The following is an 18,924-nucleotide window of genomic DNA, read 5'->3' as shown; positions in this document are numbered from 1 at the left end:
CTCTCTCTATCTCCTAATGCAAATTTTTAATCTTTACTTATTTGTTATAAAACCATTTAACTGTAGCTTCATCACAAATGCACGTATTTAACACCTTCGCTCCTTTCATCCCTCAATTCTTCCAGACAAATCATCCTCACCGTAATTAAGTCATTTAGATACATACACACACAGCCTTCTTTACAGAATAACATATTCCCCAAAATATTTTTTTAAATAACGCACAATCTCACACTCAGCAAACTCCCTCAAATGACAATGTGATAATGTTCATCTATTTTATGTGATTTCGATTGAGGGATAAATATTGGCCAGGATACCAGGGAATAACTCCCCATTCTATTTGAAGGTTGTTCGGTGGGAAATTTACATCCACCCAAGCAGGCAGACTAAGCCTTGGTCGAACATTTGATCTGTAACGCAGCACCTCTGACAGTGCAGCACTGCCGCAATACCGCACTGGAATGTCAGCATTGATTATTGTATTCAAGCCCTGGAGTAGGGCTTGGACCCAGAACCTTGTGAGTCAGAGCCACAATTAACACTATACTTCATAAACGTGCGTGAAAATTCATTAGAAGAGATGAATGAAATCCCGTCGTAACATATGGGTAATTTTTTCCATCTTTCTCGATGTCTAGGAAATTAATGTGAGCTAACTAGCAGTTGAACATATTGATGAGCAAAGACCAAAGCATAGCAAAGCTTCATTCTATTATTAGCTGGGCTATTATATTAACTATTTCCTCACAAGTCTTTAAGTTCTCAAATTGTTACTTTTTATAAATCTCTATTCAGGATGATGGAAAATATTTTGTTGTGACAGATGATTTATTATTGGTCAAGCCTACTTAGAAACCTGCTATACTGCTTCTGTTGACACTTTTTATACAATACTTAACATAGAAATGATAACACAGAAACAGGCTTTACAGCCCAATAAGTCTTTATGTTAATCCTCCTTGTGAGCTGTCGTCCTATTCCCTTTGTGACTCCCCTGTTGCTAACTCCCTTTATTCCCCATTTTGTATCCAACTATCAAACTTATTCTTAAATGTTAATATGGCCTCTGCTTCAGTCACTCATTCTTCACTAGTCTCAGGGTACTCCATATAAAAAGATTCCTCCTGTTCTATGTCATAAATCTTTTATATTTAATCTTATTTTTATGTCCTTTTATTCTACATCCTCAATTACTGGAAGCAGTCTGCTTCTAGATACTCTGTCCCATTCCCTTCATAATTATCGCCACCTTCATTAAATCACCTCATAATTTCCATGAGGAAAGATCTTTTCACCCAGAGCATGAAGGGTGTCTGGAATTCACTACCCAGGTTGGTGGTTTGAGGCCTAAAAGTTCAATTCATTTAAAAGATACCCGGATCTGTATCTGAAGTGCTATAACCTGCAATGCTACAGACCAGGGGCTAGAAAGTGGGACTAAAATGAACGGCCTCTTTCGTTTTCTTCTCTTTTTTGGATGGTGTAGACAGGAAAGGCCGTAACTTTTTCATGGTTCTATGGTTTCTACGTTCTAACAAAGACATCACATTTAAAATACTGCCCAGTGGAACATGAGATTATTAAATAACAAAAGCACTTCAATAAAAAGCTACTGCCCTAATGGAACCATGCTTGAGTTGAAGACGTCTGCTCTGAGGAACTAGCTTCTTATTTATTCCATACTTTGACATGCCCCGTTTACTGGTATTGACGCAACCCGCCAATAGCAGACATTATCATCCCTCCACACAAGAGAGATACGCAAGTTGCAATCCTAGATGCTTACTGTTAGTCATGCTAAGCTCATGGATACACTACTGACAGTGAGACTAGTATGCTATCTCAGAGACACCAACCTGCTAGCTGGTTTCACAGCAAATTAGTCAACTAAAGACCCTCCCAATCTCCTGTAAAATAAGCAGCCATTATGTGGACACACAGGAGGAAGATGCTCTATCCAGAGCGCTCAATAAGGCATGTCAGCTGGACAGTGAATGACATCACGTGGAGTAAGTGTAGAAATTCACAGGATTAGATTCAAGATGCGGCACAACATGGAATAATTTTCCCAACTGATGACTACATAGCTAATTGAGCAGATTAAAATGTACAATCATTAGAACCTATAAAACCCGACGTAATCTTGAATGTTTAGACGGAGGTTTATGTCTCCCCTTTCCTACTGGGTCGCTGTTCCTTTGCTTTAGGCTTTATACTACAAACCAGAAAAGTAAGTAGGCACCTTGTGTAAGACTGCCATTATAATGAAATCACAGAGAATGAAGTCCTCTCCATTAACGACAGGTATTGGAATAGTAGCGGGCTGTGAACAGCATTCCTAATTTATCATGCCATTGTAGAGCATGCCCGTGAAAGTAGGGTTCCCAGGCAAATGCCTGCTTCCAGGCTGCTACTCACTTACTACAGTAAGAGTGGAGGGAATCAGTAAATGTACAGGTGAAAGCTCTTCCTTGTTGACTTTATTTGACATTCAGATGGATATTTCCCATTTTAAGCAACCAGGTCCTATTCCAGCAGAATGTACTACCTTCACACTTGACACAGTGAATAGAAACATTTTAGTCGCCTGTTACCAGGGACAAATTTCATGCCTGTTCCTTGTTTTGACTAATGAATAGGTGGAGTCTCTGATAATTAGAAAGTAACTTTATTTTGATCACTTAAAGCTTTAAAATCAACTCAATATGCCAGGTGTTGATGACATAAAAGAAATTAATTCTCTCACCACCTGAATAGAAAGTGTTAAATTGGCATGTTGTAATCTGTGTGAGTTGCCCTTCACCTGCTGTTGCATGTCTAGACAGCGGCTGTCTAGAAATGAGCAGCTGATTGTGATCAATATTGTGGTGGTGCCTGAATGCGCTCATGAGGTGCTACTACTCTGGTTTTATAGGCCCAATTGCCAGTCTTCAGGTGTGTGTCCCCACCCCCCCATCAACTTCACAGTTAAAGGAAACTTGCACAATTTTGTCTGTGAAAAAATGGAGCTTAGAAATAGATCTCATCTGCCACAGATGAGATATTCATAGAGTTTTACAGTACGGAAAGAGATCCTTCAGCTCATCACGTCTGTGCTGGCCATCAAGTATTTATCAATCCTAATCCCATTTCCCAGCACTTGGTCCACAGCCTTGAATGCTATGGCATTTCAAGTGCTTGTCTAAATGCTTCTTAAATGTCATGGGGGTTCCCGCCTCTACCATTCTTTCAGGCAGTGAGCTCTCTCGGGGTGAAAAGGTTTTTCCTCAAATCCCCTCGAAATCTCCTGCCCCTTATATTAAATCCACCCCTTGGTTATTGGCTGGAGCACAGGAGGCTGTTCAGCCAGTTCTCTCTCTGTAAGAGCGATTCACTGAGTGCCACTTCCCACCCTTTCTCCATAGCTCTGCAATGTCTTCCTCTTCAGCTCAAGATCCAATTCTCTTCTGAAAGTCACAAATGAACCTGCCTCCACAAATTCTCAGGCAGTGCATTCCAGATTCCAACAACTCACGTTTCCCCCGTCGCCATTGCAGTTTTACCCAATTAACTTAAACCTGTACCCTGTGGTTCCCAATGCATCCACCAATGGGGGCAGTTTCTCTCTATCCAGACCCTTCGCGGTTTTGAAAACCTCTATCAAATCTCCTCTCAACCTTCTCTTCTCTGAAGAGACCAGCCCCAACCTCTCTGATTTACCCAAGTAACTGAAGTTCCTCATTCCTGGAACCATTCTTGTGAACCTTTTCTGCACTTTCCCTAATGTCTTCACATCCTTTCTGAAGATAAGTGCCCAGAACTGGACACAACACTCCAGTTGAGGTTTAATTAGATCTTTACACAGATCTATCATAACCTCCTTGCCTTTGTACTCTGTGCCCATTTATAAAGCACAGGATCCCTTAGGCTTTTTCAACCGCTCTCTCAACGTTCGGTGTCACCTTCAATGATATGTTCACATATACTGCAAGATCCCCCAGCTCCTGCACCCTCTTTAATGTCGCACCCTTTCCTTTATTTTATATTGCCTTTCCCGTTCTTCCTGGCAAAATGATAGATATTGTTTGGACTGCAAGGTAGGGTTTGCAGTGGTGTTCCCCAATGGTCAGCTTTGGGTCCATTACTCTGCAGTTTTCATAAGGAACCTGAACTCAGGTGTCGGGATCAGCAATGTCAAATTTGAAGAAGATATGAAATTTATCAAAGTAGGCTTCAGGATGACATAGGCAAGACTGTGAAATGGGGAGAAGTTGGAAGAAGGAGTTCAATGTGGAGAAAAGCAAAATGATGCACTTTAGGATAATAAAATGAAAACATTGTACACATGGCACGATCTTGAAAAGCATAGAAGCTTTGGTGTCATTATAGACAAATCTTTAAACCTGTCAGGGCAAGTTATTAAGGTGGTTCAAAAGGTGGTTTGTTGGGTGTTGGGGACTGGTTTACCGCAGAGCGAGGCCAGCGGCGCTGGTTCAATTCCCTTACCGGCTGAGTAGTCATGAAGGCTCCTCCTCCTCAACCTTGCTCCTCACCTGAGGAGTGGTGATCCTCAGGTAAATCACCACCAATCAGCTCTCTCCCTCAAAGGGGAAAGCAACCTATGGGCATCTGGGACTATGGCGACTTTACTCTACTGTTGAGTTTATAAACTGAGGAATTGAGTACAAAGAGAAAATCTTGCTAGAACTTTATACATCACCTTCGGCCTCATCAGCATTATCAGTGCAGCACACACCAGGAAAGAAGTTAGCACTTTAGAAAGATCTTTTGAGGCGCTTTACCAGGCTGTTATCAGGAGTGAGAGATTGGAGTTATTAAAAAAAAAATTTAGAGAACAATTGTGTTTTTCCAATTAAGGGGCAATTTAGCATGGCCAATCCCCCTACCCTGCACATCTTTTTGGGTTGTGGGTGAGACCCGGGCAGACACGAGGAGAATGTACAAACCCCACACGGACAGTGACCCGGGGCCGGGATCAAAGTTGTCAGGTGGTTGGGGTGTGGTGCCAGGTGGTCAGTGGTGATCGGATGATCAGTCGTGGAAGAGGGGGAGGTTGGGGGGAATTGTTGGCAGGTTGGGTAATATTGGGGGAGTTGTAGTAGGGGAGGGATGCGCTGTTGAGGGGTGAATGTGGTTGGAGGGATAGTGTGGTGGGGGGGGGGGGGGGGGGGAGTGGGTGGTTGGGAGTGTGTTTGAGAGGGGGTGGATTGGGGTGTTGACTGGTTTGAGCGGGAAGAGGTAGGATGCTAGAGGGTCAGACGCCACCTGACCTTAAGGGAGGTGGGGGGGGGGTGGGGCACTCAAAGTCAGAAGGGGGCTTCTGATGGAGACTTCCTCCCGCCTGAGATCCAAGCCTGTTCATTTTGGGCTTCCTCCACGTCAGGTAAATGCTTCAGCCTTCCTAAAAATTAAAGCTGAGCAGAAATCTATTGCTCGATCTGTGGTGGGCAGAGAGTTCAATCACAATCTTGCAGCATCATAGGTGGAATCTCATAGCTCGCCATTCTTAAGCCAATTCTTTCAAAGTACTATCCAATTAGTCCCATTCCTTCTCTACGCCATTGTTTCTTTTTCCTTTTCAAGTGTTATAGTTGGTATTGAACCCACTCCCACCGGTTTTCCAAGCAGTGCATTCCAGATCACAGCTCTCTGCATTAAAAAAATTCCAATTTTCTTAAATCTGTGTCCGCTTGATACCAACCTTCTTACCATTTCCTCTTGATTTGCACTAACAAAACCAATCCTAACTTTGAGCATCTCTACAAAATCTGCCCACTATCTTGTGGAGTTCTTTACCCCTTTGGGTATTCACCACCAGTAACAAGAACTCCTAATTCAAGTATATCATAGCTCAGATGCAGAGTAAAACCCACTCTACCCTTCTCCAACATTGTCTTGAACCAATACAATAGAATTCTCTGACAGCTTTGCCACTGGGAAAACTTCCATTTCCAGCATCCATGAGGCCCGGCAGAGTAAGATGGCCAATTTACTGCCATTTTGTGGTATGAGCTCATCATCACTGGACATTGTGTTGTGTTTACCGGAAACATATTTCACAACGGAACCTTTACAATCGACAGAAAGGTGAGGATTTAATTGGACCGGGTTGCAACCCAGTGACCAGGAATAAAAAAATATCAAAATGTGACAGCAACAACTTGAACTTATATTCCACCTTTAACATTGAAAACATTCCAAGGCACTTCATAGTATCTAATTTTGTCTGATTTTGATTCTGAGTGACCTAAGGAGATATTAGGATAGGTGACTAAAAACATCATCAAAAAGATAGGTTTTAAGGAGGATCTTAAGGGAAGAAATGGGTGGGAGGCTTGCAGAGCAGTTCGGGGGGGGGGATTAAAGAGCATAGGGTTGAGACCACTGAGGAGACCATGGCAGCTATTTGAAAGACACCAACACCACCACCCTCCACCCCAAGTCCCAGGATCGCGAAGGACCCAAGCTCCAGATATGTAGTGTAGGGTTGGGGTCACGGGGAGAGGGAGGCCGGAAAGTGGGAAGGAAGCAATGACAGGGTGGTGGATCTCAGCAGCACCCCCACCCACTTGTGATGTCCAGTCCCTCGATTAGGCACTGATTGAATCATAGAATTCATAGAATCATAGCATTTAGTACAGAAGGAGGCCATTTGGCCTATCGAGTCTGCAGCGGCTCTTGGAAAGACCACCCTACTTAAGCCACACCTCCACCCTATTCCCGTAACCCAGTAACCCCACCTATGATTGATTGCATTTGATCATGAGACTCGCCCCACCACCTACACCCCCCACCAGCTCAAGGTGACTAGCAGCAGTTGCAGCCCTCAAGTGGTCATTAATTGGTCACTTAATGACCTCAATTGCTGACGGTGCGGCAAGATCGACTAGGGGCCTTCCCACCCAGGATTAATTCTGCTGGAGGCAGAAGGGCGGCAGGGTTGAGATGAGCCACCACCCCACTGAGGTAAATACCCTTCCCAACTACACGTTCTTCACCAGCGAGAGCAGAAGATTCCTTCATAATATGAGTTAGGATGTGGGTAGCTTAGATGAGCCCAGGTCTATGGAGAGTGGACGCTGGCCAGGATAACTATGGAATAGTCAAGGCTAGACATCATTACGGCATAAATGAGGGTTTCAGCAACAGACGAGCTGAGGGTGGAGGGGGTGTCGACAATAGACCATAATAGCCAAGGGGAAGCGGACGTCCTTTGTAAGGCTGAGGATATGTAGCTGGAAGCTCATCTCAGGATCACACAACAAGGTTGCAAACAATCTGATTCAGTCTCATTCTGTGACCAGGGAGAGGGATCGAGGCGGTGACTGAGGAACACAGTAGGTGCCAGGGATGAATAATAATAATAATAATCTTTATTATTGTCACAAGTAGGCTTACATTAACACTGCAATGAAGTTACTGTGAAAACCCCCTAGTCACCACCCTCCGGAGCCTGTTCGGGTAAACTTCAGAATGTCCACTTCACCTAACAGCACGTCTTTCAGAACTTGTGGGAGGAAACCGGAGCATCCGGAGGAAACCCACGCAAACAACATGCAGACAGTGACCCAAGCCAGGAATTGAACGCGGGTCCTTGGCGCCGTGAAGCAACAGTGCTAACCAGTGTGCTCCATGACACCCGATAGGGTCAATGGCACAATGGTGGGGAGAGAGTCTGTCGGAATTCCTACATCTGGAAAAGATAAAGTTTGCCATTAGGGAGTCAGAGGAGGGGTTCTTCTTGAGGTGGAGGGTGTTCGTCTCCTTCTTTAAGGAGTAGTAAACGTCACTGGTGGAGGAGGGAGGTCCTTTCTGATTGAGTTATCCTTGTTTTACATCATAATTTTTTTTTTAAATTTCCAATTAAGGGGCAATTTAGCGTGGCCAATCCATCTACCCTGCACATCTTTGGGTTGTGGGGGTGAATGTGCAAGCTCCACAGGAACAGTGACCCGGGGCAGAGATTGAACCCGGATCCTCGGCGCTGTGAGGCAGCAGTGCTAACCACTGCACCACCATGCCGCCCGTTTTACATTGTAATTAAATCAATTTAGTTCTGAGACTTCTTATATTTCAACCCACTAGATGTGCTGATCAAACACTGATTAGTTTTTAAGTTGGTATGTGAGTTGACATAATGATTTGTTTTATTAGCCAACAAGGCGGTGCACATCAACATAGAAATGTCAATACAGAAGGAAGCTACTTTTCCCATGGTCTTGTACTAGTGCCAGTTTCCCCCACTCAAAAGGGGTCTGCTCTAATCCCTCTTCCTCACCCTACCCCTTTCCCTTTAATATTTTTCGACTTCAAAGATCTATGTTTTTTCCTCTGAAATGCAAAGATTAATTCAGCTGTAACAACTGCCTGTGGTTAATTATTCCAGATAAAAATAATCTTTTATGTAAAAAGGTTCTTCTAACTTCTCTGCCCCATTATGCTCCTTGTACTAATCCAGTGTCTGCCCCCATGTTGCTAACTCACCAACCAGCTATTAATCACTATTTACTCTTTCAAACTTGCTAGGATGCAGAACCACATCAATGATTCTCACTTCATGGTATGTTCCTGACCCAGCCTTTTCTTCAAGGTGAATCACTAAAGATTCTGGCACCTCACTGTCGAGAGGGGAACTGGGGAGACCGGTCCAACCAGCAGGCAATTGACTCAAAGTCATTCTCATGTGGCCGGTGTAGATGTGACATTGGTCCCGGTCTACTCTCTGCTGATCACGAAAGCTGGTTTGGGAGATCCAAATGAAGGATCAAAGTCAGGAGGCGAATAGGTAGGAAACTATAGGTACATCCGCCTATGAGACCAGTGGCCATTATTGAAAGCAAGTTTATATTGAGGTGCATGTACGGTTGTTGGCTGCTTGAAATTATGGACTGGATTCCCCGGTCCCCCAGCCACTTGTTTCTCGGGGTCGCGCCGTTCGCTGGCAGCGGGATTCTCTACTCCCGCCGCTTGTCAATAGGATTTCCCATTGAAGACACCCCACAACACCGGGAAACCCACAGGCAGGGGTACACTGCCGGTGGGAAAAGGGAATCCCAGTGGAAAGAGAATTCCGGCCCAAGTCAACTGTTTGGATCACTCTTTCTTCAAGGTAACTTCAAGACTGCTTTTTCAGTTTTATTATGCCCAATTTCATGCTCAGAACAGCCAGAGTGGGAGGATGACTGTCCTACCACTTCAGCTATTGGATTTCCTTTGGATGGACTTCATTGTTGATCTTAACGTGGCTGACAGGGTGGGCATAGAGGTGGCAGCCATTTCAGTTGTTGGGGAGAATTACATGGATACGGCTGTCAGGAGTCCCCAGGTGAAAATTTATGACAGAGATAGAGCTGAGTATGTTTTGGTTTTTGCAAATATTTAGAGCCTCCTCCTTCCTGCTCTTCCACAACAACCCTCTTGACAATTCAGCTCCTGTTCTCTATAATAAACCAGCTGTTTTGTTTGTCAGGCGAGAAAGCGTTTTGAAGTGAAAAAATGTAATTGGTAGTTAGGGTGTTACACTGTAATTGTCTCCAGTGAACACACACACATCTGATCCTGCCTTATTCAAACCTCAAAGACATCCAGGCCTGCAACCATAGAGATGTTCAAACCCAAGGCCATAAGCAGACGGAGTTTCAAGCAAATGTTGATACTTGTGGGGAATAGTTCCCTTCTTATTTCTCTGTGGTTTGCTCTTGATAATGTTTTCAAATACTTATAAAATTCATAATGTTCCTTTCATGAGCTGGATTCTCCGATTCTGCGGCTAGATGCCGACGGCGGCGTGGGAACTGTGCCGTTTTACGATGCCAAAATCAGCATAGAACTTTCAACGATTCCGGGACCGGTGGTGGGCTAGCAGCGGCACCGGGTGAAATTCCCGGCTCCTGCGCCAAAAAACACCAGAGAATGGCCGGGTCCATGGTCGCGCATGCACACGGCGACAACCTGCAGCGATCGCGCCATATAACATGACGGCAGCCATGCGTGGACCCGACCTGCCAAATACTGCCCCAAAAGACAAACCCTGGTCACCCCCACCAGTCCCCGCGGACCTCGCGGAAGCCCCCCCCCCCCCCCCCCCGGCCAGCAGCACGGCTTCCAGCCGACTGTGGCAGTGCTGGACAAAGTCTGCGGCTGCCACACATGAGACGTCATTCTCCGACCCCCCAGCGGGTCGGAGAATGGCCGTTGGTCGCCGTGAATCCCGCCAGCGCCCCCGCCAAAGTCTCCGGTATCGGAGATTGGGCGGGGGCGGGAATCGGGCCGCGCCGGTTGGCGGGCCCCCCGCTCAATTCTCCGGCCCAGATGGGCCGAAGTCCCACCAAGAAATTGCCTGTCCCGCCGGCGTAAATTAAACCTGGTATTTACCGGCGGGACCAGGCGGCGCGGGCGGGCTCCGGGGTCCTGGGGGGGGGGGGGGCGCGGGGCGATCTGACCCCGGGGGGGTGCCCCCACGGTGGCCTGGCCCGCGATCGGGGCACACCGATCCGCGGGCGGGCCTGTGCCGTGGGGGCACTGTTTCCCTTCCGCCTCCGCCACGGCCTCCACCATGGCGGAGGCGGAAGTGACTCTCCCCACTGCGCATGCGTGGGAAACTGTCAGCGGCCGCTGACACTCCCGCGCATGCGCCGCCCCGAGATGTAATTTCTGCGCCAGCTGGCGGGGCAACAAACGCCATTTCCGCCAGCTGGCGGGGCGGAAATCCCTCCGGCGTCGGCCTAGCCCCTCAATGTTGGGGCTCGGCCCCCAAAGATGCGGAGCATTCCGCACCTTTGGGCCGGCGCGATGCCCGTCTGATTGGCGCCATTTTGGGCGCCATTCGGCGGACATCGCGCCGTTGGGGGAGAATTTCGTCCCAGGTTCCCGGCTGCTCAGACCACACGTCAACCAGGCAGTCGGGAACTCGGCCCATCGGGGCGGAGCATCGGGGGAGGACCTCCGATGACGTGTCAATGACATTCCAACAGCGTGAGGCACGCAATGTCGCCATTTCGGAGGGAGTGGAAACTAAAAAAAACAGCGTCAAACCGGCACCGGCACTGCCCCCGATTTGAGCCTCAGAAGGGATTCACTGCCCAATCGACGATTACGATATAGGCGTCGGGCAATGAAGATTCCCGCCCTAAGTGTTGACGCCAACGGAGAATACATGGACTTTTGCGACAGAAAGATTGCCGCCACACCTGCTACTATTAATGGGCTAGCACCGGCGCCACGTGGAACACAATCAATTCCAATGGAAAATGGTGGGGGATTCACCGGGTCCGTGATTGACATTCAGAAGGCTGACAAGCTGCAGCCGCACATAAATGGTCCCCCCCCCCCCCCCCCCCCCCCCCCCCCCCCAACTGGGTCATAATTACATTTAGCAACCTCCTAATATTAGTAGAAAGCTGCCTCCCCTTCACAATCCCCATTTGGTCCTCTGAGACCACCTCTGGAACACACCCCTCCAACCTTCTTGCCAATACCTTTGCCAGGGCTTTCACATCCGTGTTCAGCAGCGAGATGGGCCTATTGGACCTGTACTCCAGCGGATCCTTCCCCTTTCTTGGGATCAACGAAAACAGCGGCAGAGTAGCGGCAGTTCCCCCTTCTCCACTGCTTCATCGAACACACCCAGGAGGTCTGGGGCCATCTCCGTCACAAACTACAGATACAATTCCGCCAGGAAGCCGATTGGTCTCAGCACCTTGCCCGCCTGCATCATGCCAATGCACTCCAACACCTCCTTTAGCCCTAATGCGTCCTCTGCGCCTGCCTAGTCCTCTCTTCCACATCGGGGAAGTCCAGCCCGTCTAGGAACTGACCGAACTCCTGCCGAGTCCCACCGGTGTGGTTCCAACCTGGTACCACCCGGCGGGAGCTTGGACCTGTGGTCGCGGTGGATGTCCTGGTGGGGGAGGGCGGGCGGGAGATCTGACTCTGGGGGGGCCTTCACACGATCGGGGGCTTCCGATTGGCGGGCGCCCGTGATCTGGAGGGGGCCTACCTCCTTCCATGCAGGCCTACTGTAGGTCTCCGACATGTTGTGCGGCGCAGACGTGGAGACGGCATCCACGCGCATGCGACGGCACGGAGACAGCCGTCACGCGGATGCGCGGACCCGCGCTGGCCATGCAGGGCCGCCTTTCGGCGCCGGAGCAATGCTCAGCACTCCGGCGCCATGCTGGACCCTTGAAGACCGCTGAATTGCTGGGCCAGGAGGCCTGCTGACGCCCGCGTACGCCACTCCGGTGTTTATGCTGGCGTCAACACTTGGCCGGGATTTCGGAGAATCCCAGCCCATGTTTTTAAAAAATAATTCTATTGTATATGGCCTAGATGTTTTTCGCAGTCAGAAGGTGAAATTGACGAAGGAATGTATTTTTCAGTCTGGGCTAATGGAATGTGATTTGACTGGGAAAGTTGTTGGGAGTTAATGTACTTTGCATCCTGCAGAGATAATTTGTTTTTTAGCTTGGGGAGATGAGGTCAGCACTGGGTGGAGCCAAGAAATGTAGAGAGATATTTTAAAAAGCTTCAAAGAGAGTTTTTTTTGAGAAAACTTTGGCGAGAAGAGTTGAATTCTGATCTGCCTGACGCCAAGTCCACAATTCTCCCACAATAAGCGAGATTGAGAGCTGTGTAGTTTTTTTCCTTGTTGTTTAATGGGATATTGAGTAGTAGTATTTAAAAGATAATTGTAAGCAGTTTGTTTCAGGTGTAAAGTTAAAAAGTTAATATTTTATTCATAATAAAGTTTTGTTTTAAGAATAACCCTATTTCTTCATGCAATCTCTCCTGGAGGGATCATTCTTTCCCCACAGTTTTACAAACAAAATATCGGGGTTTCGGTCCAGTATCCTAGCCACTGTTGAGAGTCCAATCTGGGATCGTAATATTATTCATCTAGGTTGGACAAGATGTGCTCTGATTGACCTCAGGCAGAGGTAAAACCACTGATAAAGAGTTGGCGACCACCATTTTAATCTGGAGAAGAAAGCCATTTAATGGATTTCAGAGCTGTGAGGAAGAGGGGACATGGTTATTCATGGCCCCAAATCGACCATTTTCCCAACATTTGATCTCATGGCCCTGATGACCCTTGATCCCATGGCTTTGATGACCTTGCTCACCATGTTGTAATTGTAAACACCCATTCCAATTGAGGTTGCATATTGTTATCCCTACAACAGCCAAGGTCAATCCAAAGGGGATCTGTTATGAGCAAATTTCAGCAATCAGTCTCAACACAAAGTGCTTTGCGATTTAGAATGCTCCAATATCAACTTTGCACCTGTGAATGACACAATGGCTGAAATTTTCCATGCTCTTTGAAGATGGCGCAGAAGGTGCTGAAAGGGAAACCCAACATGTTCCTGTTGCCATGGGATTTCTCCAAAGGCAAGTACGGCAACGGCTAGGCGGCTCACCAACGGGAGGCAGCCAGCCAATTAAGGTAATTAATTGGTCCATTAGTGGCCATTTTACTCGTTTCAGAATGAGCCAGCCCCCCAAACCCTGCCACATGATTAGTCTGCCATCTTCATTGTGGCAATCTTCTAGTGGTTTTCAGGGAACAGGAGGATCAAAATAGAGATGATACCTGACAACATCTGAGGATGCTGACCGGGTTTTGTGTGATTTCACAGCTGAGTTAGTAATAATGGCACCACTGTAAGGCAGTTGCAGAAATGTTAGTTTGGGAGTGTCATGTTGCTTGGCTGTGGTTGGTACATGAGACGTGGCAATGGTACCTGGTGAATGGTCACTTTGTACTTACAGCAGGAGAGGCCTGGTTTGCAGAGGCCAGGCATGTTGGTGTTGCCGCTTCCCACACTGGACTTGGTGTCATCGAGCAGAGACCCTCTGTCCTCCCGATCCTTCTGACCTTTGCCACTGGTGTCACTTGTGTCTTCACTGTTGGGCATTTTGTCAGGGCTGTTCCCCCTCCCCACTTCGAAAACCAGTTGGATAATTAATCTGTTGAATAAAAATGAGATGTCTTCCAAGGTACAACAACAGCTGTCACATTGTCCTCATGCCCTTCATTTTTCGAATTGTCACTTCACGGGCTGACATAGTCGTATCATCGGAATCAAACTGCTAAGTCTTGCCTCTGTGTTGCAAAACTTCCCGTTAAAATCAGCTTTAATGATTGGAAACCCTTCCGAAAATAAATATTTTGAGTTGTTGGACGCTCATGCACAGACCCTTGAATATCAGGAGGTCCAACTTCTGTTCCTGAGACCCTGAAAAGCTTTTAGTTTAGGTAGCAATGGCTGTAGATCACACCTTGCTCATGAAGGCAGAGCCTTAACCAGATCCACCACAGTCTAATATTCTTATGCTAGTTTATTTTCCTTTAACTTGACAGGGAATGAAAACTGGACAGGATACAAACAGCATTACCCCTTTGGCCCCTATGTCCCTCAAAATGTGTGTCAGCTGTACACTGACCAAAAATATGTTTATACACTCAGTGTTTGTACCACATGCACTGAATAAAGACAACAGTTTACATTGCCCCCTCTATGTCCTATGATGCCTCTATCTGTCACTTCCACTGTCTCACCATCTCTTATTTGGGATTCTGTGTCCTTTTTAAATTGCTTCATAATGGTTCACCTATGCAACTCCCTCCAGCTTGTTCCCCGAATCTTCCAGCTCTGGCCATCTATTACCCACCCCAAACCATTCCCACCTCCTCCCGCAACTCCACATCCCATCAGCATTGGTCACTTCAGCGGTCACACACCCTCACTTTGGACCTCCCTCCTAAAGCCCTTGCCATGTCACAACTTCCCCTGTTTTAAAATATCTCTGTCAACTTGTATTTATATAGCACCTACAAAAGTAATACTTGGCCACCTCCTCAATCCTCCTTCTATGTCGCTGCTGAGTGACTGGCTATGAGCTCTCCCTATGTTTGATGTTTCACTGCATTAATTATTTTATCAGTGCCATTGTTCTGATTGCACCCTCGATGGACCGAATGGCCTATTTCTGCTCCTACATCTTATAGTATATTGAGACCAAATATAAATGGCCAAATACACTCAGGTTTGTGCTACAGATTGAGGAAGTGATTTTCTTTCCAATTGGACTAATGACACATTTCCCTTTCTCTATATACACAAGTCTCCCATGTGTTTTGCGATTTCACCCCCCACCAACACCACCACTCCTTATTGTCCTGTCATTGCTGAGCCAGGCTGGAATACATGTACTCAGGCACCCACCATGCACCAGTAACTAAACCAAGCTGCTATTCTCCATCTCGGAATGTAAACAGTGAATGTGGGAATGTTGGGGACATCAGAGTCGAGCCCAATCCTGCGCTCGTCCGATATCCATAAATACAAGTACACACTGGAGGAAGCACAGAAATCAGGGTTATATCCCTCTTCCACCAGTGTTTTTGGGTTCGGATTTACTCACATCCTCATACAAGCTTGTTTAAAATTGGGATACAAGCGATACCTCCGTTATATAAAGTCCTGGTTGGACCACACCAGGAGTTGCTCTGAGCAGTTCTGGGTACCAGAACTGCTCAGCATGGGTCAGCACGGTAGCATAGTGGATTGCACAGTTGCATCACAGCTCCAGGGTCCCAGGTTTGATTCCCAGCTTCGGTCTCTGTCTGTGTGGAGTCTGCACGTTCTCCCCGTGTGTGCGTGGGTTTTCTCCGGGTGCTCCGGTTTCCTCCCACTGTCCAAAGATTTGCAGGTTAGGTGGATTGGCCATTCTAAATTGCCCTTAGTGTCCAAAAAGGTTAAGTGGGGTTACTGGGTTACAGGGATAAAGGGGGATAGGGTGGAGGTGTGTGGGGCTTAAGTAGGGTGCTCTTTCCAAGGGCCGGTGAGACTCGATGGGCTGAATGGCCTTCTGCCATTCTATGATAACCTTAGGAAGGATATATTTGGGTGGCACAGTGGCAAGCACTGCTGCCTCACGGCACCAAAGACCCTGTTTCGATCCCGGCCCCGGGTCACTGTCCTTGTGGAGTTTGCATATTCTCCCCGTGTCTGCATGAGTCTCACCCCTAAAACCCAAATGGAATGTTGGCCCTTATTGCAAAGGGGTTGGAGTATAAAGGTAGGGAAGACTTGCTACAGCTGTACAGGACATTGGTGAGACCGCTCCTGGCGTACTGTTGTATAGTTTTGGTATCCTTACTTAAGAGGGATATAGTTGCACTGGAAGAAATTCAGAGATGGTTCTCGGCTGATGTTGGTGCCGTATGAGTAAAGGTTGAGTAGGTTGGGCCAATTGTCCATTGGAGTTTAGAAGAATGAGGGGTGATCTTATTGGAACACATAAGATTCTGAGGGGGCTTGACAGAGGGGATGTTCTACAGATGTTTCCCCTCATGGGGGAATGTTGAATTAGGAGCAACTGTTTAAAAATAAGGGGTCGCCTATTTATGATGGAGGTGAGGATTGACTTTTTCTCTCAGAGATTTGTTAACCGTTGGAATTCTATTCCCCAGAGAGTAGTGGACGTTGGAATTGAATGTATCCAAGGTTGGGTTGGACAGACTTTTGACCGACAAGAGAGTCAAGGATCGAGGGGAAGGCAGGAAAGTTGACTTCACAGAATTATTACGGTACAGAAAGAGGCCATTTGGCCCATCGGATCTGCACCGGCTCTCCAAATGAGCATCACCGCTTAGCGTCATTCACCTGCCTTTTCCCCGTAACCTGCACATTGTTTCTATTCAAATAATAATCAAATGCTCTCTTGAAAGCCTCAGTTGAACCTGCCTCCACTACAAATCCAGGCAATGCATTTTCTCAAATCACATTTGCTTCTGTTGCAAATGACTTTAAATCTGAGCCCTCTCGTTCTTGATCCTTTTATGAGTGGGAACCATTTTCTCCCTATCTACTCTGTCCAGCCCCCTCATGAGATGGAACATCTCTATCAAATCTCATCTTAGTCTTCTTCTTCTCTCTAAGAACAGTCCCAACCTCTCCAATCTATCCACATTACTGAAGTTTCTCATCCCTGGAACCATTCTGCGTTCTCTCCACTGCCTTCACATCTTTCCTATGTGGCTACAATAGTTAAGGGCACAATCAGAACAGCCATGATCTTATTGAATGGTGTAGCAAGCCCAATTGTTCTTCCTCTATTTTTTTACAATCTTATTTTCGGGGAAAACTTAGGAAATACTTCCACAGAAGATGGTAGAAATTTCTTCCGCAAATGGCAATTAATGTTTGATTAATTTGTTATCTTTAAATCTGGAATTGATAGAGTTTTGTTGACCAAAGATGTCCTGGGATATGGCACAAAGGTAGATGCACTCGGTGGCAGATCAACTATGATTTCACTGAATGGTGAAGCAGATACACGGGGCTGAATGACCCACCTTTGTTCCTATGGGTGCTCTAGTTAAATTCAGTGTGTGCCTGGAGATTGCAATACTCAAAGATTTAGTACCTGGGGTTCTGAACTCTTTATAACAAACGGTGCCAGGTAGAATTCCAACATCAGGGGCCCGACAAGTCGCCACCAAGAATAAAAACAAGACCCACACCGTTATTGCTCATCAACTAGTCAGTGCAATGAGTTCATAAGTGGATTTAGGAGCATTTCAAAAAAGGAATAAACTATGAACGATATTCTAATAACACTAATTTCAGAGATTAGAGAGTGGTGGCGCCTGCAGTATTCCTCACATATCTCTCAGGGCTGAGGAATCTCTGCATCGCAAGAATGAAGAAGCTGCAAACACCACAACAGATCTGTCAGAATCTAAAGATGGATTGGTGTTTGGACACCTTCCTCCAGAACTAATTGGGAGAGGTTTTTTTTTTAATGGCGCCTTCCTGCCTAGGGGCACAGATTAATCTGCAGTAGCATCCCCCCGCCCCCCGTAATTTCAGGTCTGTTTCAGATTTCCAACATTTGCATTTTCACACTTTTCTCCCCTTAACTCAAAAACCTTAAAAACCGCTGCACCAGATTTACGTTATGAAACCAGTGCCTAAATAACGAGATGCACATGCAGAGTGCAGTTTAGTATTCAAAATTGTAATTTAAGACCGCCCAGTACTATTTAACAAGAGTGGGGGTTATCTGCAATGCCCACAGCGAATTTGCAGGATAATTTGACCTCCTTTCTGCTAACGTGAGAAAAGACAATTTGTCGACCCTGCTCATCTTCAGTGAGGAAGTATTTTAGAAAGTTTTTTTTTTAGAAAAAAAGAGTAAATGAAAGTTTTTTTTGTTGTTGTTGCAGTGTTTCCAGTGTTTAGCTGACTTACCTGGGCGATCGCTCTGACGAGTGTTTACACTGAGTCCCGCCTGTAACTTCAAACTGACCCCTTCCACACTGCAGGCAGCAGGGAGGGGGTAGCAAGCTGACCAACTTTTGCATTCGGGCTCCAAACTGCACAGTGAACACAATCTTTCACCGCATTTCTCAAAATTAACATGGACAATTCTGATCTGTGCACAGTCTGCACCTGTTTTATTTGTATGGTGACATGCCACTGTTTCCTGAGGCTTCTCTCGTCCCCTTATTTAATGGGCTCTTCCAATATTGAAACTAAACAGAGTGGGAGCTCCGCCCCTCACAGCAGTTGCAATGTTGTACCAATCCAGGAAATCCCATTAAAGTTACATTTGCGGGCATGTCGCGGAATCTCGCCCAAACTGAACCATTTGCAGAATCCACCCTCTGTGAAATGCAGAATAATTCACATCGAACCGCGAATCTAAGAGGTCAATCACCTAATCGAAAACATGTTTTTTTTAAAAATAAGCAACATTTTACCATGGTAACCAGGAAGTGACACGTCACCAATTAAAGCCTCCTCATGTATGATGTTCAGCCTCAGTCTGGAGAATAATGCATAGCAGAGTTGTAGCCAGCTGCCCTGGTTGTGCTAAAGCAAAATACTTCGGATGCTGGAGTTGGGA

The 18,924-nt window shown here is 46.5% G+C and overlaps 1 protein-coding gene across 4 annotated transcripts in view; it reads right to left on the bottom strand.

Annotated features, from left to right (window-relative positions):
• The window catches only part of LOC140393895 (T-complex protein 11-like protein 1), a 57,884-nt gene extending 39,491 nt beyond the window's left edge, over positions 1 to 18,393 (bottom strand). For 3 of the 4 annotated variants that reach the window (XM_072480492.1, XM_072480493.1, XM_072480494.1), the window contains exons 1-2: positions 18,267 to 18,393; positions 13,775 to 13,974 (exon numbers count right to left, since the gene is read on the bottom strand). In XM_072480492.1, the coding sequence (XP_072336593.1) occupies positions 13,775 to 13,974; positions 18,267 to 18,379 (313 nt within the window). In that variant the 5' untranslated portion in view covers positions 18,380 to 18,393. The remainder of the gene's footprint in view (positions 1 to 13,774; positions 13,975 to 18,266) is intronic. The other variant, XM_072480495.1, reaches the window with a different exon arrangement.
• Positions 18,394 to 18,924: the final 531 nt, after the last annotated feature.

Source organism: Scyliorhinus torazame, chromosome 17 (assembly GCF_047496885.1).
Source record: "Scyliorhinus torazame isolate Kashiwa2021f chromosome 17, sScyTor2.1, whole genome shotgun sequence".
In the NCBI taxonomy this organism is placed as follows: domain Eukaryota; kingdom Metazoa; phylum Chordata; class Chondrichthyes; order Carcharhiniformes; family Scyliorhinidae; genus Scyliorhinus; species Scyliorhinus torazame.
The sequence above is the reverse complement of the archived record's forward strand: the minus strand, read 5'-3'. Positions and strand labels throughout refer to the sequence as shown.